The 25,730-nt window shown below is 48.5% G+C and overlaps 2 protein-coding genes across 2 annotated transcripts; one reads left to right on the top strand and one right to left on the bottom strand.

Annotated features, from left to right (window-relative positions):
• Positions 1–2,067: 2,067 nt before the first annotated feature.
• IER3 (immediate early response 3) lies at positions 2,068–3,024 on the bottom strand. Its single transcript, XM_069986499.1, has one exon. It carries the CDS (start codon positions 2,992–2,994, stop codon positions 2,488–2,490), a length of 507 nt encoding a protein of 168 aa, XP_069842600.1. The 5' UTR covers positions 2,995–3,024; the 3' UTR covers positions 2,068–2,487.
• A 52-nt stretch (positions 3,025–3,076) lies between these two features.
• On the top strand, positions 3,077–12,478 carry LOC138766366 (coiled-coil domain-containing protein 8 homolog). The gene is made up of 5 exons (XM_069943944.1): positions 3,077–3,179; positions 8,461–8,940; positions 9,012–9,251; positions 9,994–10,184; positions 12,407–12,478. Exons 1-5 carry the CDS (start codon positions 3,077–3,079, stop codon positions 12,476–12,478), a joined length of 1,086 nt encoding a protein of 361 aa, XP_069800045.1.
• The last annotated feature ends 13,252 nt before the right edge of the window (positions 12,479–25,730 follow it).

Here is a 25,730-nt window from a genome sequence, read left to right on the forward strand (position 1 = left end):
ATAGATAATAGGAGATAGATAGATAGATAGATAGATAGATAGATAGAAAAGAAAATCCGTAGCACACCAGCGTCAGGTGAAAAAGAAGTGGTATTTATTGCTTGTAGCAAGAAACACAAAAAGGGATGCAACGTTTCTGTCTACTTCAAGACCATTATCGAGCATGCTTTTTAATGGTCTTGGAGTAGACAGAAACGTTGCATCCCTTTTTGTGTTTCTTGCTACAAGCAATAAATACCACTTCTTTTTCACCTGACGCTGGTGTGCTACGGATTTTCTTTTGTATTTGTTGGGATCCCGTGCCAAGGGACTTACTCCGTATAGCACCCGCTACTTAGATTCGGAAGTGCGGCTTTCTCCTTTTTCTAGATAGATAGATAGATAGATAGGAGATAGATAGGAGATATATAGATAGATAGATAGATAGGAGATAGATAGATAGATAGATAGATAGATAGATAGATAGATAGATAGATAGATAGATAGATAGGAGATAGATAGATAGATAGATAGATAGATAGATAGGAGATAGATAGATAGATAGGAGATAGATAGATAGATAGATAGATAGATAGATAGATAGGAGATAGATAGATAGATAGATAGATAGATAGATAGATAGATAGATAGGAGATAGATAGATAGATAGATAGATAGATAGATAGGAGATAGATAGATAGATAGGAGATAGATAGATAGATAGGAGATAGATAGATAGATAGATAGATAGGAGATAGATAGATAGATAGATAGATAGATAGATAGATAGATAGATAGATAGATAGGAGATAGATGGGAGATAGATAGATAGATAGATAGATAGATAGATAGATAGATAGATAGGAGATAGATAGATAGGAGATAGATAGATAGATAGATAGGAGATAGATAGATAGGAGATAGATAGGAGATAGATAGATAATAGATAGATAGATAGATAGATAGATAGATAGAGAGATAGATAGATAGATAGATAGATAGATAGGAGATAGATAGATAGATAGGAGATAGATAGATAGATAGATAGATAGATAGATAGGAGATAGATAGATAGGAGATAGATAGATAATAGATAGATAGAGAGATAGATAGATAGATACAACTAGACATGAAGTAGATGATAATAGATGATTTATGAGGGACTGTGAGCCCTTGCGGCTTCCCTCCTCTTCCACCATGTACCAGTCTGCCAGTTGCCTTCATGTAATGTGTTTTTGCTCTTGTATTGTTCCTGGTTGTTACCCCCTATCTATTGTATAGCGCTCAGGAATTAAGGGTGCTCTATAAATAAATATTAATAATAATAATAATTCTAGGTTATGAGGGGATCCATTGTCTCCTGGTAATGTTAAAAAAACAATAAAGAATGCATGGAGCGCGGCCTCACACATGCAGTGCAGGGACAACCTTCTCCCCATTCTTGGGATCTTCAGATGGGATTAGATGAGAGATACATAATCCGCTCCATTTTGCCCTCCCAAACTTATTTTATCTGCACAGATATGAAATGTTATAACATACTGTGTATAGATATGCAAGACATACCATGTATAGATGTACATGGCATACCGGCTACAGATATATTACATACTGTGTATAGATATAAATGGTATACCATGTATAGATGTGCATGGCATACTGGGTATAGATGTACATGGCATACTGGGTATAGATATTTCCATCTTATGTATTTTGTGACTTTCTTAGTATTTACCCCAGCACCTTCATTGGACGCACAAGACGCAATAACTTGGTTTATTCCCAGTGAATGTACTCTTTATTACGGTATAATTCTCTGCCCTGTGATTTCCCAATCTCCATCACGTCAGGCTCTTCCGTTTCCCTCATGTACAGTTTGGTGTCGGCCGCTTCCTGACCACATTGCAGAAGTTGTTGCCCAGAAATCGACACTTTGTTCTCCACTACAACTCCCAGCATTGCCTGAGGTCTGCAGGGGCAGCGATGCCCAGCATGGCCCCTATACCACAGTCCACCCCTGGCATCGTGTCTATGGGGTATAGACATTATACACATTACATCTATAGAAAGGACTCTGGACAAAGGAAATCGGTTCAATCTTCATTTATTGACACAAATAATATTAAATACAAACATAAATAATAATAATATAAATAGTATTAGATACATAAATATGTCATCAGCTGCTCAGTGCAAACAATTCAAGTGTCAGTCCATGATCACGTGATCAGTCTCTGCAGTGCATAGTCCTTGTCTCCTCTGCAGGGTGGCCCCCGGGGGCCCCTGTGTGCATTCAGTCCCCATTAGCTGTAGGGTTGTCCTGGCCTCTCTTGCAGGGGTGCCCAGGTGGAGCAGCTCCAGGCTGCCTGTAGTGCATTGCCCCGGATGATCGGGATGGTGGTCCCGGATGATCGGGATGGTGGTCCCGGATGATCGGGATGGTGGTCCCGGATGATCGGGATGGTGGTCCCGGATGATCGGGATGGTGGTCCCGGATGATCGGGGTCCTCAGCGTTGGTGGTACACCCAGCTCAGGGTGACATCGTGCAGCAGCTGGTGGCTGTGGTTGGTGAAGGGCACAGCGGGCTCCGGGGTGGAGGGCAGCAGGGCACAGGGCTGGGGGGCAGGCAGGACCCCCTGGGAGGGCAGTGTCGCCTCCTCCGGTACCGCTTCCTCACAGCAGATCTGAACAAAGACCAATAGGCAGAGCAGGTAGAACCAGCGCAGGGGCCGGTCAGTCTCCGGGGGCGGCAGGTATCTCCGCACCTTGGCTGGGTAGAGCACTCTGCGGGGTCGCCTCCCCTTGGCCCCGGAGGGTCTCCTCCTGTGCTGGGGCTTCACCGGGGTCACAGACTCCACATCGAAGGTGAAGATCTCCGGGTGGCTGTTTCTGGGCGGCAGGCGGTGGGGGAGCAGCTGGGGCAGCTCACTGTCAGTGTCAGAGCCGCTGTCCTGCAGGCAGAGGACGGGCAGGGGGTTCACTCTCCTCCGCAGCATTCTAGACTCCAGGCACATTGCTGCGTTACTGCTCGTAGTGTAGACTCAGTGCGAGCTGAGAATGAGGAGAACACGCAGAGCAGAGGCTTATATACAAGGCATGGCCACACCCCTGGTGGCCTCCTCCAATCAGAGGAGGACAGGGGAGAGGGGCGGGGACAGCCAGGGGCAGAACTGGGGAAGAATCTCGGCTGAGGAGAGCGGTGGGAAAACTGTGAGGAGAAGAGAGAGGCGCCTGTATATACAGTGTATACAGAGAGGAGATGGTGTATATACAGTGTATACAGAGAGGAGATGGTGTATACAGAGAGGAGACGGTGTATACAGAGAGGAGATGGTGTATATACAGTGTATACAGAGAGGAGACAGTGTATACAGAGAGGATACGGTGTATACAGAGAGGAGACGGTGTATACAGAGAGAAGACAGTGTATATACAGTGTATACAGAGAGGAGATGGTGTATTCAGAGAGACTACAGTGTATACAGAGAGGAGACAGTGTATATACAGTGTATACAGAGAGGAGACGGTGTATATACAGTGTATACAGAGAGGAGACGGTGTATATACAGTGTATACAGAGAGGAGATGGTGTATTCAGAGAGACTACAGTGTATACAGAGAGGAGACAGTGTATATACAGTGTATACAGAGAGGAGACTGTGTATACAGAGAGGAGACAGTGTATACAGAGAGGAGATGGTGTATACAGAGAGAAGACAGTGTATATACAGTGTATACAGAGAGGAGACAGTGTATACAGAGAGGAGATGGTGTATACAGAGAGAAGACAGTGTATATACAGTGTATACAGAGAGGAGACGGTGTATACAGAGAGACTACAGTGTATACAGAGAGGAGACGGTGTATATACAGTGTATACAGAGAGGAGATAGTGTATACAGAGAGGAGACAGTGTATACAGAGAGGAGACGGTGTATATACAGTGTATACAGAGAGGAGATGGTGTATACAGAGAGACTACAGTGTATACAGAGAGGAGACGGTGTATATACAGTGTATACAGAGAGGAGACTGTGTATACAGAGAGGAGACAGTGTATACAGAGAGGAGACAGTGTATATACAGTGTATACAGAGAGGAGATGGCGTATACGGAGAGACTACAGTGTATACAGAGAGGAGATGGCGTATACGGAGAGACTACAGTGTATACAGAGAGGAGATGGTGTATATACAGTGTATACAGAGAGGAGACGGTGTATATACAGTGTATACAGAGAGGAGACGGTGTATATACAGTGTATACAGAGAGGAGACGGTGTATATACAGTGTATACAGAGAGGAGACGGTGTATATACAGTGTATACAGAGAGGAGAGGGTGTATATACAGTGTATACAGAGAGGAGACGGTGTATATACAGTGTATACAAAGAGGAGAGGGTGTATACAGAGAGACTACAGTGTATACAGAGAGGAGACAGTGTATACAGAGAGGAGACAGTGTATACAGAGAGGAGACGGTGTATACAGAGAGGAGACTGTGTATACAGAGAGGAGACAGTGTATACAGAGAGGAGACGGTGTATATACAGTGTATACAGAGAGGAGAGGGTGTATATACAGTGTATACAGAGAGGAGACGGTGTATATACAGTGTATACAAAGAGGAGAGGGTGTATACAGAGAGACTACAGTGTATACAGAGAGGAGACGGTGTATACAGAGAGGAGACAGTGTATACAGAGAGGAGACAGTGTATACAGAGAGGAGACGGTGTATACAGAGAGGAGACTGTGTATACAGAGAGGAGACTGTGTATACAGAGAGAAGACAGTGTGTATACAGAGAGGAGACGGTGTATATACAGTGTATACATAGAGGAGATGGTGTATATACAGTGTATACAGAGAGGAGATGGTGTATATACAGTGTATACATAGAGGAGATGGTGTATATACAGTGTATACAGAGAGGAGATGGTGTATATACAGTGTATACAGAGAGGAGATGGTGTATATACAGTGTATACATAGAGGAGACGGTGTATATACAGTGTATACATAGAGGAGACAGTGTATTTACAGTGTATACAGAGAGGAGAGGGTATATCTACAGTGTATACAGAGAGGAGACGGTGTATATACAGTGTATACAGAGAGGAGACGGTGTATATACAGTGTATACAGAGAGGAGACGGTGTATACAGAGAGACTACAGTGTATACAGAGAGGAGACGGTGTATATACAGTGTATACAGAGAGGAGACGGTGTGTATACAGAGAGGAGATGGTGTATGTACAGAGTATACAGAGAGGAGACGGTGTATACAGGCAGGAGAGGGTGTATATACAGTGTATACAGAGAGAGGCTGCTGTATGTACAGTGTATACAGAGAGGGGAAGGTGTATACAGGGAGATGGCTGTACAGTATATAGAGATAATATACACAGGTGCAGTATACACAGGGTGCAGTATACACAGGGTGCAGTATACACAGGGTGCAGTATACACAGGGTGCAGTCAACACAGGTGCAGTCAACACAGGTGCAGTATACACAGGGTGCAGTATACACAGGTGCTGTACACAGGGTGCAGTATACACAGGTGCTGTACACAGGGTGCAGTATACACAGGTGCTGTACACACAGGGTGCAGTATACACAGGGTGCAGTATACACAGGGTGCAGTATACACAGGTGCTGTATATACAGGGTGCAGTATACACAGGTGCTGTACACAGGGTGCAGTATACACAGGGCGCTGTACACAGGTGCAGTATACACAGGTGCAGTCAACACAGGTGCAGTATACACAGGGTGCAGTATACACAGGTGCTGTACACAGGGTGCAGTATACACAGGTGCAGTATACACAGGTGCTGTACACACAGGGTGCAGTATACACAGGTGCTGTACACAGGGTGCAGTATACACAGGTGCTGTACACAGGGTGCAGTATGCACAGGGTGCAGTATACACAGGTGCTGTATATACAGGGTGCAGTATACACAGGTGCTGTACACAGGGTGCAGTATACACAGGGTGCAGTATACACAGGTGCTGTATATACAGGTGCAGTATACACAGGTGCTGTACACAGGGTGCAGTATACACAGGTGCAGTATACACAGGGTGCAGTATACACAGGTGCTGTACACACAGGGTGCAGTATACACAGGTGCTGTACACAGGGTGCAGTATACACAGGTGCAGTATACACAGGTGCAGTATACACAGGTGCAGTATACACAGGTGCAGTATACACAGGTGCTGTACACAGGGTGCAGTATACACAGGGTGCAGTATACACAGGGTGCAGTATACACAGGTGCTGTACACACAGGGTGCAGTATACACAGGTGCTGTACACAGGGTGCAGTATACACAGGGCGCTGTACACAGGTGCAGTATACACAGGTGCAGTATACACAGGTGCAGTATACACAGGGTGCAGTATACACAGGTGCTGTACACAGGTGCAGTATACACAGGTGCAGTATACACAGGGTGCAGTATACACAGGTGCAGTATACACAGGGTGCAGTATACACAGGTGCAGTATACACAGGTGCTGTACACAGGGTGCAGTATACACAGGTGCTTTACACAGGTGCAGTATACACAGGTGCAGTATACACAGGGTGCAGTATACACAGGTGCAGTATACACAGGTGCAGTATACACAGGGTGCAGTATACACAGGGTGCAGTATACACAGGTGCAGTATACACAGGTGCAGTATACACAGGGTGCAGTATACACAGGGTGCAGTATACACAGGGTGCAGTATACACAGGTGCAGTATACACAGGTACTGTACACAGGTGCAGTATACACAGGTGCAGTATACACAGGGTGCAGTATACACAGGTGCAGTATACACAGGTGCAGTATACACAGGGTGCAGTATACACAGGTGCTGTGTTATCTTTGGCAGGGTATACACAGGTATAATGTGCAGTGTGTCTGTGGTGCCAGCTCATGCTTATACTATGGCAGGTGCCAGTGTGGATGTAGGGCAGCGGGCGCGGTCTGTGCCACATTATATCACTCCATAAACCACATCAATAACCACCTCCTTATATAACATCAGTCATGTCTACAGACTGCACCACTGGGATAGCGGCCTGCACCACTGCATGTCCCAGCATGCCCGCTCACAGAAAGCCTGGCTGCTATAGAATAGGTCACCCAGCTTTTCCAGACCCCTGAATGGTGGATTTATATGTATTCTGCTATAGTACATCACCGCTCTCACGTTATTATATATATATATTATCTGCCTTATGGGGGTGCAGGGAATCTGGGTCTCATCCTTAGTGGGTCTCCTCCTTAGTGGGTTTCCTCCTTAGTGGGTCTCCTCCTTAGTGGGTCTCCTCCTTAGTGGGTCTCATTCTTAGTGGGTCTCCTCCTTAGTGGGTCTCTTCCTTAGTGGGTCTCTTCCTTAGTGGGTCTCCTCCTTAGTGGGTCTCCTCCTTAGTGGGTCTCCTCCTTAGTGGGTCTCATCCTTAGTGGGTCTCCTCCTTAGTGGGTCTCCTTCTTAGTGGGTCTCCTCCTTAGTGGGTCTCCTCCTTAGTGGGTCTCATCCTTAGTGGGTCTCCTCCTTAGTGGGTCTCCTTCTTAGTGGGTCTCCTCCTTAGTGGGTCTCCTCCTTAGTGGGTCTCCTCCTTAGTGGGTCTCATCCTTAGTGGGTCTCCTCCTTAGTGGGTCTCCTTCTTAGTGGGTCTCCTCCTTAGTGGGTCTCCTTCTTAGTGGGTCTCCTCCTTAGTTGGTCTCATCCTTAGTGGGTCTCATCCTTAGTGGGTCTCCTCCTTAGTGGGTCTCATTCTTAGTGGGTCTCCTCCTTAGTGGGTCTCATCCTTAGTGGGTCTCCTCCTTAGTGGGTCTCCTCCTTAGTGGGTCTCCTCCTTAGTGGGTCTCATCCTCAGAGAACCTATTATATTCCGCTACTGGTAGCAGAAGCCGCACTGGATGTCACCCAGCTTTCCCACTGGTGACTGCAGTCAGTAATCTATGGGATTACTCTCTATTAATAGGGTCCGGCGGGTTGTTTACACGCGGGGGTGAATACATTAGCAGCTCACACCGCCTCGCTCTGGATCCACAGAAGTTAATTGTCACTTCCAGACGACTGTAAATAATGAAAATAAACAGGATCTGGGGTTAAATATTTAACCAGTGCATCACTGTACGGCCCCTGCAGCAGCGTGGGCACATAGGGACGGGGGTCATCTGTGGTCATTAGGGCGGTATGCCAATCACATGGCACTCCCTGGGCAGTGCAGGAATGACTCTGCACTTTTGTACAGTCTAAACACCATCTTTAATTTACAGGTGAAATCCAGTAATCTGGCATGATCCAGACCACTATGGTGCCGGATTATCAGAAGTACTGACTACCCTATTCCTGATATCAAGGCAAGGCCGCCCTGACATCAGCGCTGCACTGTACCGACCGCGCCACCCCCGCAGGTGAGGAAGTGCCACCCCTGCAGATGAGGTACGTGCCACCCCCTCAGGTGAGGAGAGTGCCACCCCCGCAGGCGAGGAACGCGCCACCCCCGCAGGTGAGGAACAGGCCAGCTCTGCAGGTGAGGAATGTGCCACCCCCGCAGGTGAGAAACGTGCCACCCCCGCATGTGAGGAACCTGCCAGCCCCGCAGGTGAGGCGCGTGCCAGCCCCGCAGGTGAGGAACGGGCCAGCTCTGCAGGTGAGGAATGTGCCACCCCCACTGGTGAGAAACGTGCCAGCCCCGCAGGTGAGGAACGTGCCACCCCCGCAGGTGAGGAGCGTGCCACCCCCGCAGGTGAGGAGCGTGCCACCCCCGCATGTGAGGAACCTGCCAGCCCCGCAGGTGAGGAACGGGCCACCCCCACAGGTGAGGAGCGTGCCAGCTCTGCAGGTGAGGAACGGGCCAGCTCTGCAGGTGAGGAATGTGCCACCCCTGCAGGTGAGAAACGTGCCAGCCCCGCATGTGAGGAACCTGCCAGCCCCGCAGGTGAGGAACGGGCCACCCCCTTAGGTGAGGAGTGTGCCACCCCCACAGGCGGGAATGTGTCACCCCTGCAGGTGAGGCGCCTGCCACCCCCGCAGGTGAGGAGCGTGCCACCCCCGCAGGCGAGGAGAGTGCCACCCCCGCAGGTGAGGAACGGGCCAGCTCTGCAGATGAGGTACGTGCCACCCCCGCAGGTGAGGAACGCGCCACCCCCGCAGGTGAGGAACGTGCCACCCCCGCAGATGAGGAGCGTGCCAGCCCCGCAGGTGAGGAGCGTGCCAGCCCCGCAGGTGAGGAGCGTGCCAGCCCCGCAGGTGAGGAGCGTGCCAGCTCTGCAGGTGAGGAATGTGCCACCCCCACAGGCAAGGAATGTGTCAAAAAAACCTATATTAGGGTCTCTGACCAATAATTAGCAAATAGGGTTCACTCTATATATCCAAAACCAAAGAAAAACCCTAAGTAAACGCAAATCACATGCCAAAATTAGTTTAACAAAATATCAATCCTTTATTAATGTATAAATCCCAAACCTATCCCATAAAAACAACATATACACATAAGACACTTAAAAGACCACTCCTTGAGAAAGGTCAACGAAACGCGTTGGAGGGTGAGGTGCAGGGGCCGCATCATAAGGGGATTGGGATTCAATTTGTTTGGCACTGGTCTGAGGTCTTACTATTCCAGGGATGGCAATGTTAGCCATGTGATGTACAAATGTGTTCCTTTTGCTATACTCAGTACCTGGTTGGATGTATATTGGTTGCACATAGCACTTTTAATACTTGATTCAAGGCATCTGAAATCCCATTATTTATGTAAACTATCTTAGTTCTGCTCTCCCCTTTTTTTGCTGGTGTATTGCAATATGCTATAGATTTTTATGGTCCCCTGCACCGTGTCTTTTAAGTGTCTTATGTGTATATGTTGTTTTTATGGGATAGGTTTGGGATTTATACATTAATAAAGGATTGATATTTTGTTAAACTAATTTTGGCATGTGATTTGCGTTTACTTAGGGTTTTTCTTTGGTTAAGGAATGTGTCAACCCCGCAGGTGAGGAGCGTGCCACCCCCGCAGGTGAGGAGCGTGCCACCCCTGCAGGTGAGGAGCGTGCCACCCCCGCAGGTGAGGAGCGTGCCACCCCCGCAGGTGAGGAGCGTGCCACCCCCGCAGGCGAGGAACGTGTCACCCCTGCAGGTGAGGAGCGTGCCACCCCGCAGGTGAGAAATGTGCCACCCCCGCAGGTGAGAAGCGTGCCACCCCCGCAGTCAAGGAGGCCAACTACTAATCCACCATTGCGGCTCTTTCATTCTTACTATGACGGATTCCAGCGTGCCGGACTATGAGAATGCGATGTAAGATTGGTGTGCACCGCTATGCCCGCTCATTGGGGGTATATGGTGCAGTTCACATATGTTGGTATATTTATAAAATACAGTAACGCCGCTCGTAGGTTTATAAGAAGGTGTCGCTGTCCCATTATATTGGTGGCGGTATGACGTCTCTCCCAGTGGAGCACGTCTGACGCACGGCTGCATGGCGTCCCTGTGTTGTGGCAACGTCCATTCGCTGACGTCGTGTTGGAGGTGACTCCGGTAAGCTTTGTGCAGTGAGGTAAGTGGCTGGATGCTTTGTTGGGTAGACGCGGTGGGACAGGCGTTATTGTGAGCGCACTCCGGCCCTCCCGTCACTTTGATGTCAGTGACTCAGGGAGAACAATGGCGCATGATTGGATAATCCGTCTTGTCTAAACTTATACATAGACAAAGCAGTGGAGCGAGGAGACGACTGCCGCAGGAAGCGTAGCGTGTGAACCTCTGCCGTCAGCTCCTTCATTGTGATCGATACTGATTCTATTCTTAGCTCTATCTGGGTGACAACCAGTATGGCTGCCATCACTGCCCCCACAGGGGTCTTAAAGGGGTTGTTCACCCAAAAAATTTACTTTCAGATCAACTGGTCCCAGCAGGTGCCAGAGATTTTATTGTTTACTTCTATTAAAAAAAAACCCTCAATTCTTCCAGTACTTATCAGCTGCTGTATGTTCTGCAGAAAGTGGCGTATTCTCCACTCTGACACAGTGCTCTCTGCTGCCACCTCTGTCGGTGTCAGGAACTTTCCAGAGCAGCAGCAAATCCCATAGAAAATCTCCTATGCTCTCCAAACTAGAGAATAATGCCACTTCTTGCAGGACATACAGCAGCTGATAAGTACTGGAAGACTTGAGATTTTTAAATGGAAGTAAACTACAAATCTGGCACTTTCTGGCACCAAAAAGAAAAACTTTTTGGTGAACTGTCCTTTTTAAGTTCTGAAATGTGGGAGTGATGAGTGTATCACTGCTAAACCGGGCACAAGGCTAGATTTACCATTCAGGGCATAGGGAAAGTTGGGTGGCTACCAATTTGGTCATCTTTATGGCTCCAACAAGGATCATTACTCATCTTTCTAAAAGTTTTGAGGGTCGAACTCGAAGTACACAGATGGGGGACTGCAGAATCAGGGCCTGGGAAAGCTGGGTGACTACCAGTATGGCTGCCATTATGGTAAGATGCTTTTTCCAGCCCTGAATACACTAAACCAGGGATGGGGAACCTTCGGCCCTTCAGCTGTTGCAAAACTACAATTCCCATCATGCCAGGACAGCCATTTGGCTGTCCAGGCATGATGGGAATTGTAGTTTTGCAACAGCTGGAGGACCGAAGGTTCCCCATCCCTGCACTAAACCATATATGAGACAATCGCCTGTAATGCAATTCCCTGGATGTGTCACCGTATCAGGTTGTCTCTATGGTTGCAGCCTGAGGATCTCTCATCTGATCCCCACATCGGCCACTACAAGGTATCATGCCTGTAATCTGCATTCTTCATAATATGTGGGGAGCGCGGCCTGCAACGTCTGCCCGGGGCCATGAGAGGAGACAGATGAGTGCGCAGGAATTACGCTAAACTATGTGTCCTACAATGCAGCCTGCAGATATTAGACGGCCTAGGTTACCAATAACACTAGCAAAGTGTCTGATCCCTGGGGGTCCCACCGCGCAGACCCCCGGTGATGTCAGATCCTTAGGGTACGTTCACACTTACCGGATCCGCAGCTGATTTTCTGCTGCAGATCCGCAGCGGATCTGCAGCAGATCCGCAGCAGATTTCATTTAATTAACTGAACACAGCATCAAATCTGCTGCGGATCCTGTAGATGTGAACGCACCCTTACTGTATAATGTTAGACAGCAATCCATGTGCCTGTAGGTATTATTTGATATTTATATGGTACTATATGCTGAATTTATTCTAAATGGGAGGAATTCAGTGTATTTTATAAATCTATAACCGGAAATCCATAAAAACAAAAACATCAAACTGTGAAAAAAAAAAATTTGAATTGTAACCCAGGTCACGAAAACCAGAAAATTGTGGAGACTTGCTGGAGCTTTAGAAGTTTATGTATGTTTTATTCCACTAGTGTCCAGCTGGGGGCAGCGTTGTGCTTCATGTCGAGAGGCGACTAAAGTTTTTCGCCTTCATGCTGAAGTAAATAAGGGAAGTAAATTGTTACAGCTAGGAGGCGGGATTCATCCTCTGTGCTACGCGGTACAGTCAGGCGGTCCCCAGCCATGCCGCTGTGTCACCATCTTATAGAAAATAAACAGGCGGCTATTAAATAAGAAACCGCAGGGCTGGAGCAATAAAAAAGTCATGCCGTCCGAGGAGCCAACGACAACAGCTGTCAGGGCATGCTGGGAGTTGTAGTTTCAGCAATAAAATTATGACTTATTTCAGCTCATATTTTTATGTTATGTCACGTGAGCATTTAAAGGGCAACTCCACCCAAAGCTACAAATCCACTTTTTCGGTAGCTAGTTACCTCTAACCTTTAAAAACAGATGAAAAATTTGAAATATTTTGATCCAATTCAGCAGAAAGATCACACAGGGAAACATTTATCACTGTAGACCAGTGCTTCTCACTTCCAGTCCTCGGGCCTCACCAACAGGTCGTGTTTTGAGGATTTCCTTAGTATTTCACAGGTGATATAATTATAGTCAGTGCATCAGGTATTATCACAGGTGTCCTTTGTATGGGAAATCCTCAAAGCATTGAGAAGCACTGCTGTAGACCATGGAAAGGGCGCAGATTTTTGTGCAAACCATCTGGTTCACGCCGGTCCCTCATGGAGTAGAGTTTGTGAAGTACTTGGCTTTCTAGTCACACTGCTTGGGTGTCCGCTAGGCTCTAATCCTCTAACACACGGCACACATCTGCAGGCCCTTTACAAGGCTTGATTAAGCGTGCGGCTATTTAAAGTGTCACTGCCGTAACTTTCAAAATCTTAATCAACAGTAGATGTGATATAAAGCAAGATTGCAATTTACATTCATTTTTTTATTTAGTTATCATGGGAAAACACGGCACTTATATAACAGCTATACTTACCAGAAATCCAGGTCCAGTCTCCTGAAGGCAGCTATACTTACCAGAAATCTAGCTCCAGTCTCCTGAAGGCAGCTATATAACAGCTATACTTACCAGAAATCTAAACCTAAACCATAAAAAAGAGTCAGAAAACAGGAAGTCCTGTGTATCTCCGGCCATCTGAGCTATCACAGAGAGAAGGCAATCATGTGACTGATAGACACATTGAATCGGGACTCTCTGTACTGGCCAGAATTTCTGGGTTTAGTCTGTTTATTTCAACCAGCACACGTCAGAACATCTGCCTGCAGGCGACTGGACCTGGATTTCTGGTAAGTATAGCTGTTATACAGCTGCCTTCAGAAGACTGGACCTGGATTTCTGGTAAGTATAGCTGTTATATAGCTGCCTTCAGGAGTCTGGGCCTGGATTTCTGATAAGTATGGCTGTTATATAGCAGCCTTCAGGAGACTGGACCTGGATTTCTGGTAAGTATAGCTGTTATATAGCTGCCTTCAGGAGTCTGGGCCTGGATTTCTGATAAGTATGGCTGTTATATAGCAGCCTTCAGGAGACTGGACCTGGATACAGTAAGTATAGCTGTTATATAGCTGCCTTCAGGAGACTGGACCTGGATTTCTGGTAAGTATGGCTGTAATATAGCTGCCTTCAGGAGATTGGACCTGGATACAGTAAGTATAGCTGTTATATAGCTGCCTTCAGGAGACTAGACCTGGATTTCTGGTAAGTATGGCTGTAATATAGCTGCCTTCAGGAGACTGGACCTGGATACAGTAAGTATAGCTGTTATATAGCTGCCTTCAGGAGACTGGACATGGATTTCTGGTAAGTATGGCTGTAATATAGCTGCCTTCAGGAGACTGGACCTGGATACAGTAAGTATAGTTGTTATATAGCTGCCTTCAGGAGACTGGACATGGATTTCTGGTAAATATGGCTGTAATATAGCTGCCTTCAGGAGACTGGACGTGGATACAGTAAGTATAGCTGTTATATAGCTGCCTTCAGGAGACTGGACATGGATTTCTGGTAAGTATAGCTGTTATATAGCTGCCTTCAGGAGACTGGACCTGGATACAGTAAGTATAGCTGTTATATAGCTGCCTTCAGGAAACCTGGATTTCTGGTAAGTACAGCTTTGTTTTACAGCATGATAACAACAAAAATAATGAATGTATATTGCAAACTTGCTTTATTTTTAGATCTACAGTTGATTTAGATTTTGAAAATTATACCGACAGCGACACTGTAAATGCATTATTATTGGAGGCACGTCCCTTGTGTCCGTCGCTCCTTATTCTGTAGCGTGGCCCTAAGGTGAGGGGATCCCAGGTGGAGATCTGCTCCGGATCAGGGCGCCATATTCTTTCAGAAAATCTGCCCCAAGGTCTTCTGCTTTTTTAGGCCTCTCAAGCAACAACATGTTAAGTAACATATAATTTACCTAGATTATCGCTGTGATGTCCAAACAGGACGGCGGCTGTGAAAGTGTCACATCAAAGGGCTATTATTACCCTACAGTGTCAGATCAGGGGTGGGGTGTCACCTTGACACTGGGGTGTAACCATCACAGGGGAAAATCCCAGTGACTCCCCAGCTCTGCTTCTCTGTGCATCCTCCCAAAATACGACCCAGCCCAGCAACGCTGTAATTATAAGCCTCCATGTTATTCTATAGATGACACATACATCTATCTTATTTACAGCTGTCAGGCAAACATGGGGAACTGGGTGACAACCACAAGGGCCACTATACTGGGGTCAGTATACTGGGGATGTATGCAGGGGGTCAGTATACTGGGGATGTATGCAGGATGGGGGTCAATATACTGGGATGTATGCAGGGAGGGGGTCAGTATACTGGGGATGTATGCAGGGGGTTAGTATACTGGGGATGTATGCAGGGGATCAGTATACTGGGGATGTATGCAGGGGATCAGTATACTGGGGATGTATGCAGAGGATCAGTATACTGGGGATGTATACAGGGGGATCGATCACTATACTGGGGATGTATGCAGGGTGGGGGGGTCAGTATACTGGGGATGTATGCAGGGTGGGGGGGTCAGTATACTGGGGATGTATGCAGGATGGGGGGTCAGTATACTGGGGATGTATGCAGGATGGGGGGTCAGTATACTGGGGATGTATGCAGGGGGTCAGTATACTGGGGATGTATGCAGGGTGGGGGGGGGGGGGTCAGTATACTGGGGATGTATGCAGGGGGTCAGTATACTGGGGATGTATGCAGGGGGTCAGTATACTGGGGATGTATGCAGGATGGGGGGTCAGTATACTGGGGATGTATGCAGGGTGGGGGATCAGTATACTGGGGATGTATGCAGGGGGTCAGTATACTGGGGATGTATGCAGGGTGGGGGGGGGGTCAGTATACTGGGGGATGTATGCAGGGGATCAGTATACTGGGGATGTATGCAGGGGGATCAGTATACTGGGGATGTATGCAGGGTGGGGGGGGGCAGTATACTGGGGATGTATGCAGGGGGTCAGTAAACTGGGGATGTATGCAGGGAGGGGGATCAGTATACTGGGGATGTATGCAGGGGGTCAGTATACTGGGGATGTATGCAGGATGGGGGGTCAGTATACTGGGGATGTATGCAGGATGGGGGGGTCAGTATACTGGGGATGTATGCAGGGGGTCAGTATACTGGGGATGTATGCAGGATGGGGGGTCAGTATACTGGGGATGTATGCAGGGTGGGGGGGGGGGTCAGTATACTGGGGATGTATGCAGGGGATCAGTATACTGGGGATGTATGCAGGGGGATCAGTATACTGGGGATGTATGCAGGGTGGGGGGGCAGTATACTGGGGACGTATGCAGGGGGATCAGTATACTGGGGATGTATGCTGGGTGGGGGGGGGTCAGTATACTGGGATGTATACAGGGGGATCAGTATACTGGGGATGTATGCAGGATGGGGGGGTCAGTATACTGGGGATGTATGCAGGATGGGGGGGTCAGTATACTGGGGATGTATGCAGGATGGGGGGGTCAGTATACTGGGGATGTATGCAGGGGGGTCAGTATTCTGGGGATGTATGCAGGATGGGGGTCAGTATACTGGGGATGTATGCAGGATGGGGGTCAGTATACTGGGGATGTATGCAGGGGGGTCAGTATACTGGGATGTATACAGGGGGTCAGTATACTGGGATGTATGCAGGGAGGGGGTCAGTATACTGGGATGTACGCAGGGAGGGGGTCAGTATACTCGGATGTATGCAGGGAGGGGGTCAGTATACTGGGGATGTATGCAGGGTGGGGGTCAGTATACTGGGATGTATGCAGGGAGGGGGTCAGTATACTGGGGGTGTATGCAGGGTGGGGGTCAGTATACTGGAGGTGTATGCAGGGTGGGGGTCAGTATACTGGGATGCATGCAGGGGGTCAGTATACTGGGATGTATGCAGGGGGTCAGTATACTGGGATGTATGCAGGGGTCAGTATACTGGGGATGTATGCAGGGTGGGGGGGGGGCAGTATACTGGGGATGTATGCAGGGGTCAGTATACTGGGGATGTATGCAGGGGTCAGTATACTGGGGATGTATGCAGGATGGGGGTCAGTATACTGGGGATGTATGCAGGGGGTCAGTATACTGGGATGTATGCAGGGGTCAGTATACTGGGGATGTATGCAGGATGGGGGTCAGTATACTGGGGATGTATGCAGGATGGGGGTCAGTATACTGGGGATGTATGCAGGGTGGGGGTCAGTATAGTGGGGGTGTCTGCAGGGTTGGAGGGTTTAGTATACTGGGGGTGTCTGCAGGGTTGGGGGGTTAGTATACTGGGAGTGTCTGCAGGGTTGGAGGGTTAGTATACTGGGGGTGTCTGCAGGGTTGGGGGATCAGTATACTGGGATGCATGCAGGGAGGGGGTCAGTATACTGGGGGTGTCTGCAGGGTGGGGGATCAGTATACTGGGATGCATGCAGGGAGGGGGTCAGTATACTGGGGGTGTCTGCAGGGAGGTGGTCAGTATACTGGGGATGTATGCAGGGTGGGGGATCAGTATACTGGGATGCATGCAGGAAGGGGGTCAGTATACTGGGATGCATGCAGGGAGGGGGTCAGTATACTGGGGATGTATGCAGGGTGGGGGTCAGTATACTGGGGATGTATGCAGGATGGGGGTCAGTATACTGGGCATGTATGCAGGATGGGGGTCAGTATACTGGGGGTGTCTGCAGGGTTGGGGTGAGTATACTGGGGGTGTCTGCAGGGTTGGGGGGTCAGTATACTGGGGGTGTCTGCAGGGTTGGAGGGTTAGTATACTGAGGGGGTCTGCAGGGTTGGGGGTTAGTATACTGGGGGTTTCTGCAGGGTTGGGGGGTCTGTATACTGGGGGTGTCTGCAGGGTGGGGGTCAGTATACTGGGGATGTATGCAGGAAGGGTGTCAGTATACTGGGGATGTATGCAGGAAGGGTGTCAGTATACTGGGGATGTATGCAGGGAGGGGGTCAGTATAGTGGGGGTGTCTGCAGGGTTGGAGGGTTTAGTATACTGGGGGTGTCTGCAGGGTTGGGGGTGAGTTTATTGGGAGTGTCTGCAGGGTTGGGGGTCAGTATACTGGGGGTGTCTGCAGGATGGGGGTCAGTATACTGGGGGTGTCTGCAGGGTGGGGGTCAGTATACTGGGGATGTATGCAGGGAGGGGGTCAGTATACTGGGGATGTATGCAGGGAGGGGGTCAGTATACTGGGGGATGTATGCAGGGAGGGGGTCAGTATACTGGGAATGTATGCAGGGAGGGGGTCAGTATACTGGGGGATGTATGCAGGGTGGGGGTCAGTATACTGGGGGATGTATGCAGGGAGGGGGTCAGTATACTGGGGATGTATGCAGGGAGGGGGTCAGTATACTGGGGGATGTATGCAGGGAGGGGGTCAGTATACTGGGGATGTATGCAGGGAGGGGGTCAGTATACTGGGGGATGTATGCAGGGTGGGGGTCAGTATACTGGGGGATGTATGCAGGGAGGCGGTCAGTATACTGGGGAATGTAGACCAACAAAACACAACAATCACTAAACTCAGGGAGAACAGTGAAAAATTCCAATGGAGTACTCATTTACGAGTCTCCATTGATTGTCCCATACTAAATTTGAATATGCAAAAAAAGGGTCCGTGGAGCCTCAGTTACGAGTCTCAAAACACGGGAATAGCCAGATATCCCTCTCTCCAGAGAAGGAAGCCCATTGCCAAGGGGTGCCTCCTAGTGGGGAGAGCACCAAACCACCCTGATACGTAGTCCCTCAGGTCCTCACTCTGTTGCAAGCTTTGGGACCTAAATAGGGAAACACCAGGGTGGCCCCTGTGAGTCAAAGTCTGTGGCGAGTATAACGACATAAGACATACTGGGGGATGTATACAGGGTGGGGGTCAGTATACTGGGGATGTATGCAGGGAGGGGGTCAGTATACTGGGGATGTATGCAGGATGGGGGTCAGTATACTGGGGATGTATGCAGGATGGGGGTCAGTATACTGGGGGTGTCTGCAGGGTGGGGGTCAGCATACTGGGGGTGTCTGCCGGGTTGGGGGTGAGTATACTGGGGGTGTCTGCAGGGTTGGGGGGTCAGTATACTGGGGGTGTCTGCAGGGTTGGAGGGTTAGTATACTGAGGGTGTCTGCAGGGTTGGGGGTTAGTATACTGGGGGTGTCTGCAGGGTTGGGGGGTCAGTATACTGGGGATGTATGCAGGGTGGGGGTCAGCATACTGGGGGTGTCTGCTGGGTTGGGGGTGAGTATACTGGGGGTGTCTGCAGGGTTGGGGGGTCAGTATACTGGGGGTGTTTGCAGGGTTGGAGGGTTAGTATACTGAGGGGGTCTGCAGGGTTGGGGGTTAGTATACTGGGGGTGTCTGCAGGGTTGGGGGGGTCTGTATACTGGGGGTGTCCGCAGGGTTGGAGGGTTAGTATACTGAGGGTGTCTGCAGGGTTGGGGGTTAGTATACTGGGGGTGTCTGCAGGGTTGGGGGGTCAGTATACTGGGGGTGCCTGCAGGGTTGGAGGGTTAGTATACTGGGGGTGTCTGCAGGGTTGGGGGGTCAGTATACTGGGGGTGTCTACAGGGTTGGGGGGTTAGTATACTGAGGGTGTCTGCAGGGTTGGGGGTTAGTATACTGGGGGTGTCTGCAGGGTTGGGGGGTCAGTATACTGGGGGTGCCTGCAGGGTTGGAGGGTTAGTATACTGGGGGTGTCTGCAGGGTGGGGGTCCGTATACTGGGGGTGTCTGCAGGGTTGGGGGGTCAGTATACTGGGGGTGTCTGCAGGGTTGGGGCGTCAGTATACTGGGGGTGTCTGCAGGGTTGGGGGGTCAGTATACTGGGGGTCTCTGCAGGGTTGGGGGGCATCAGGCATCTCCATAGCAAAAATAATAAATCCCCACAGAGCAGGAACCTGGATGTGGACCATCTGCAGCCGTCCCCAGTGTGCAGGTCCCTGGAACATGACAGATCTTTGGCTGCGGTTTACACCATTCATCTCTCTAATGGGTTTTTAAGAGGTAAAATGAATCTTTTCTCCAGAGATCCGTCTTCTTGTGGGATTTCTTTATGTGTAAATAAGTGCAAAAATGGCCCGACCAAGACCGGAAGTACAACAATGCTGTCACACGATGGCGCTACTGGGAGGATTAGATTCATCGATGGCAATGCCTTCATACAGACGGTCACAATCTCCATATATAATGCTGATTATCATATAATTACCACGTCTATTACATCATTATCATATAATTATAACATTATAGCTTGTTATGGCTCATGAAGAAATATCAATGTATACGCAGCCATAGATTGTGGCCTTAAAGGTCCCCATACACCCTGCTTGCGGATTGGCCGTCGGTATAAGGAGTATAAGGGTGTTATTCCACGGAACGATAATCGGACGAATTGGCTCCATACGGCCGATTATTTCTCAGTGGAATAGAGACAACGATCAGCCGATAATCGTGCCATTGTCTGATCGTTTATTTAGGTTCAAATCTAAAATCATCGGGCACCGACTACGCATCGCTGCATGGAATAGCGGTGCACGGCGGGCGACCGACGATTTCACAAGCACCATACACTACCTAAGCATGTTGCAGGTCTTCTCCTGCGCTCCTTCTTCCTCCCGGTCCCGGTGCGTCCTGTCTTAGCTGACAGGCCGCTAATCCAATCACTGGCCAGGACTTCCGCTGCCCGTGATTGGCTGAGCGGTCTGTCAGCTCAGACAGGCCGCACCGGGACCGGGAGGAAGAAGGAGCTTAGGTGAAGACCTGCAACATGTTTAGGTAAAGTATGGTGTTTAAAGGGGTACTCCAGCGGGGGGGGGGGGCACTTTTTTGCTGGGACCGGGGAGGAGGTGGCCGAGGAAAAAGACGTCCACTCACCTCCCCGGTCCCAGCTCCGGTCCCGCATCGCGGTGCTCCGGTGGCCAATTCCCAGCCGCTTCCGGGTGTCTGACGCGGGCCCGAGACGATACGTCTCAGGTTCGCTCAGCCATTCAGTGACAGAGGCGGGATCTGAGCGGACTTGAAACGGATCCCGCCTCCGTCACTGACTGGCTAAGCGGACCTGAGACGTCACGCCACTGGAATCGGGGAGGTGAGTGGACGTCTTTTCCCTCGGCCACCTCCTCCCCAGTCCCAGCAAAAAAGTGCCCCCCCCCCCCGCTGGAGTACCCCTTTAAACAAGGGCTGGATCGATAACGATGTCCCTGCATCCCTTACTAAACGATTATCGGGCCGTGTAATAGGGTCAATAAACGAGCGCTGATCTTGCAGATCGGCACTCGTTTACGTTATTGATCGGGTCCCCATCGGCCCGTGGAATAGGACCCTAAGGGTACTATTACACCAAGCAATTTTCCGACAACTAACGATTAACGATAAACGATCTAAACGACCGATGAGGGACGAGCCGAAATCGTTCACCCAAGTACACGAAACGATGATCGTTATTTATGACCGTTCTTGCGGTCGTTTAGTCGTCGCTATTGCGTACGTTTCAGCTGTGAATTCTTATTCCACCGAACGATGTGCGAACGATCAAACGATAAAAATAGGTCCGGATCCTATTAAACGATCCACGATTTCTCGTTGGTCGTTTAATCGTTGCCTGCTATTACACAAAATGATTATCGTTCAAATCCGAACGATTTAACGATTTTTCGAACGATAATCGTTCCGTGTAATACCACCCTTAGGCTCTCTTGAACAACCACCAACAGATGATATCGGTGGTGATAGGCGTCGGGTGTGATGGAAAATCACCGCCTGACCCCTTTGTTCTTGGAGAAATAAGCTGCAGCCATTGCTTGAGAAATACTTTTTGAGACATGCATTACTTCTGTTTATCTTGTCAAATGTGACACTGAATAGTGACCTATAAGCTGTGTCTGCCCGCCATGAGACTTACACCCAGACTATGTGAGGTCACACTGTTGGTGATCAGGACGGGGTCGATGAATCCCTCTGTTGTAGGTGGAAAGTGTGATCTCGCCGCTGCCACTCCAGTGACTCAGGGTTTGGATATTCGGTCTCAGTGTTTTTGTTCTGTGGTTTGTTTGAAGGCCCCGAGCAGATGTAAGAGTCCTGGTCATAGAGGGATCTTCTTCACTCGCCTCCTGAGATCACCCCTCGTGTGTGAGTCCTCCAGATTGTGGTGAAGTTATGGAAACACTGTGTTACTTCTGCAGAGATTAGTCCCTGTCTACATTGTCTCTGTAATTACGTGTCAGATATTTAGGAAAAATCGGGAACGGAGTGAACCGTCCATTGTGTGTCGGATGAAAGTCTCTTTCCATTACCTCAGCTAGAAGCTATTCTCTCTGGATTCCTGAGCACTAGGTCTGCGGTGGGCTGCTCAGCTGTTGGCGCTGCCATGGGATCAGAGTACAGGACCAGGTAGAGTGGGATAGGTTTGGGTACCAAGTGCACAAGTTTTACAAGATGAGAGAAAGTGGACACCTAGCTTATATCAGGAAAGGGAAGAGCTATGAGATATAGACTGGATCAGCTCCTATCTGACAGCCTCTCCTCCATCATCCATATATTATAGACTGGATCAGCTCCTATCGGACAGCCTCTCCTCCATCATCCATATATTATAGACTGGATCAGCTCCTATCGGACAGCCTCTCCTCCATCATCCATATATTATAGACTGGATCAGCTCCTATCTGACAGCCTCTCCTCCATCATCCATATATTATAGACTGGATCAGCTCCTATGTTACAGCCTCTCCTCCATCATCCATATATTATAGACTGGATCAGCTCCTATCTGACAGCCTCTTCTCCATCATCCATATATTATAGACTGGATCAGCTCCTATCTCACAGCCTCTCCTCCATCATCCATATATTATAGACTGGATCAGCTCCTATCTGACAGCCTCTCCTCCATCATCCATATATTATAGACTGGATCAGCTCCTATCTGACAGCCTCTCCTCCATCATCCATATATTATAGACTGGACCAGCTCCTATCTGACAGCCTCTCCTCCATCATCCATATATTATAGACTGGATCAGCTCCTATCTGACAGCCTCTCCTCCATCATCCATATATTATAGACTGGATCAGCTCCTATCTGACAGCCTCTCCTCCATCATCCATATATTATAGACTGGATCAGCTCCTATCTGACAGCCTCTCCTCCATCATCCATATATTATAGACTGGATCAGCTCCTATCTGACAGCCTCTTCTCCATCATCCATATATTATAGACTGGATCAGCTCCTATCTGACAGCCTCTTCTCCATCATCCATATATTATAGACTGGATCAGCTCCTATCTCACAGCCTCTCCTCCATCATCCATATATTATAGACTGGATCAGCTCCTATCTGACAGCCTCTCCTCCATCATCCATATATTATAGACTGGATCAGCTCCTATCTGACAGCCTCTCCTCCATCATCCATATATTATAGACTGGATCAGCTCCTATCTGACAGCCTCTCCTCCATCATCCATATATTATAGACTGGACCAGCTCCTATCTCACAGCCTCTCCTCCATCATCCATATATTATAGACTGGATCAGCTCCTATCTGACAGACTCTCCTCCATCATCCATATATTATAGACTGGATCAGCTCCTATCTGACAGCCTCTCCTCCATCATCCATATATTATAGACTGGATCAGCTCCTATCGGACAGCCTCTCCTCCATCATCCATATATTATAGACTGGATCAGCTCCTATCTGACAGCCTCTTCTCCATCATCCATATATTATAGACTGGATCAGCTCCTATCTCACAGCCTCTTCTCCATCATCCATATATTATAGACTGGATCAGCTCCTATCGGACAGCCTCGCCTCTATATTATAGACTGGATCAGCTCCTATCTGACAGCCTCTTCTCCATCATCTATATATTACAGACTGGATCAGCTCCTATCTCACAGCCTCTTCTCCATCATCCATATATTATAGACTGGATCAGCTCCTATCTGACAGCCTCTCCTCCATCCTCTATCATAGAATGAATAACTCCGGTGTTTTTCCATAAGTTTGGTACATATAGCAGAAACTAACTGGTTAATGCTGCATGAGTGACAGTATTGCCTGGATTAATAGGAACAATAGGAACCTTCTCTGCCTCAGGCGTCTCTTGTGTTAGAAAATAATTTGTAAGCGATGTGCATGGTGCCCCAGGCTATTGGTAATACCTGTGTATCCCCGGATCACCCGCTCCAGTAGGCAGTAAGCATCACTTGATATGCTAAATCTATGTATTAAAGGGAAGTTCCATCTGACATGTCTATTACAGAATACACTGCATGATGTGTCAGAATTCTCTATGGCATCCATCACTGGAGGCCACCACTGATGCTATGTCTGTTTCACATGTGACAAGATACAGGCAGGTAGAGTTCCCCTTTAAGGTGGTGGTAGACACACAGGATGCTTCTGGTGTTGTTATAGGTCTGCATAGAGCATAGGTCTTTGGTGGGTACAAGGTACCGTTCCTATATCCCTTATAGGAGTTAGTAACACAACCTCCACCCCATATTTTATTATGATTGTTGTTCAGGAGTGTGGGAAAGCTGGGTGACAATACATGGCAGCTGCAAAAATGGATATAGTGTTTGCCACCCAGCCTTTCCACATATAACTAGAATGGACAACTCTACTAAAGCTTTACAATGGTCTGTGCATGGGGTTTTATGGGGACAGGTTGCAAAGGATAAAGTGAATTCAACTTATTCTATAGAAGCAATGCATTACAACACTAAAAGTCTCACTACTAATATGTACAGGTATTGTCGCGAAAGAGTGTTAAGATTTAAAGGGACGGTAACATTAAAGTGGTCCGCTTATACAGTGCTGCATAATGTAGATATCCACAGGGACCAGTAGCTGGCATTCATCTGTTTCCCAACCTGTTGCAAAACTACAGGACACGTCATTCCCTAACAGATAGGAGTTGTAATTTTGCAGCAGCTGGAGAGCCACAGATTATGGCAAACATTGCCATATATAGTGGAGAGCCAGCCGGTGAGTCGGTCTCATCTCAGTAACAGAATACGCCTCTACCACACGTGTAGCTGATATAGCACCTACCCACGTCATGACGAAACACCCGAGCACAGTCATAAAATAATCAGATTATTCCTTGACAAGCTCATACATTTTAATGATGACAAAGTCAAAACCACAACGGCAACAATGCACAGATTTCATACACGTCACACTCCAACATTTACATAACATTGCCAGTCTTTCTGCCGTATCTCCGCTCAGTCCCTGGGCGAGCACCCGTGTGCTGCGACGCGCAGTCCGTTACTCTTTCCCTAGACGTCTCACATCGAGATCAGACGTTTGACAACCTCCAGGTTGTGTTTCTGAAAGGACAGTTCTATCTCATGTTCCTTCCATTGCTTAGCTCAGCCTTACTTTTCTATGGTCTCTCAGGTGGAGTTATTCCTTAAGTCATAATACATAGAACTTGAAAAGTTCAATATAGCGGAGTTACCCAATGTCACATTCTCCGCAGAGCGTTTGGCCACCACCGGTCCTGAATTCACGCTGGTGCTCAGTTGATCCGGGAACGTTACGGCATTGGAGTTATGAGCGACCAAAGTCTTACGAACATCCTGATCACATTGATCACCGTCTTCCAAAAAGATCTGGAAGAAGACTATGGCGCCGAGTATGAGAAGCCACTTCTTGGCCTTGTCCTCCTCCTGGCGGGGCAGGTACTTTCTCACCCGAGCCGGATACAAGACCCTCTTGGGCTTCCTTTTCTTAAGCGACAGCCGACGGGCAGTCATTGGAGCTTGCCTGGATCTTGAGGCTTTGTCTTGCGAAGAATCGGC

Source organism: Dendropsophus ebraccatus, chromosome 10 (assembly GCF_027789765.1).
Source record: "Dendropsophus ebraccatus isolate aDenEbr1 chromosome 10, aDenEbr1.pat, whole genome shotgun sequence".
Lineage (NCBI taxonomy): Eukaryota > Metazoa > Chordata > Amphibia > Anura > Hylidae > Dendropsophus > Dendropsophus ebraccatus.

Coding starts and splice junctions, on each gene's coding strand:
- LOC138766366 (XM_069943944.1), top strand. CDS start 3,077: ATGGCCACACCCCTGGTGGCCTCCTCCAATCAGAGGAGGACAGGGGAG. Junction 3,180..8,460: donor AATCTCGGCTGAGGAGAGCG/GTGGGAAAACTG, acceptor CCACCCCCTCAG/GTGAGGAGAGTGCCACCCCC. Junction 10,185..12,406: donor GAAATGTGCCACCCCCGCAG/GTGAGAAGCGTG, acceptor TTATTCCACTAG/TGTCCAGCTGGGGGCAGCGT.
- IER3 (XM_069986499.1), bottom strand. CDS start 2,994: ATGTGCCTGGAGTCTAGAATGCTGCGGAGGAGAGTGAACCCCCTGCCC.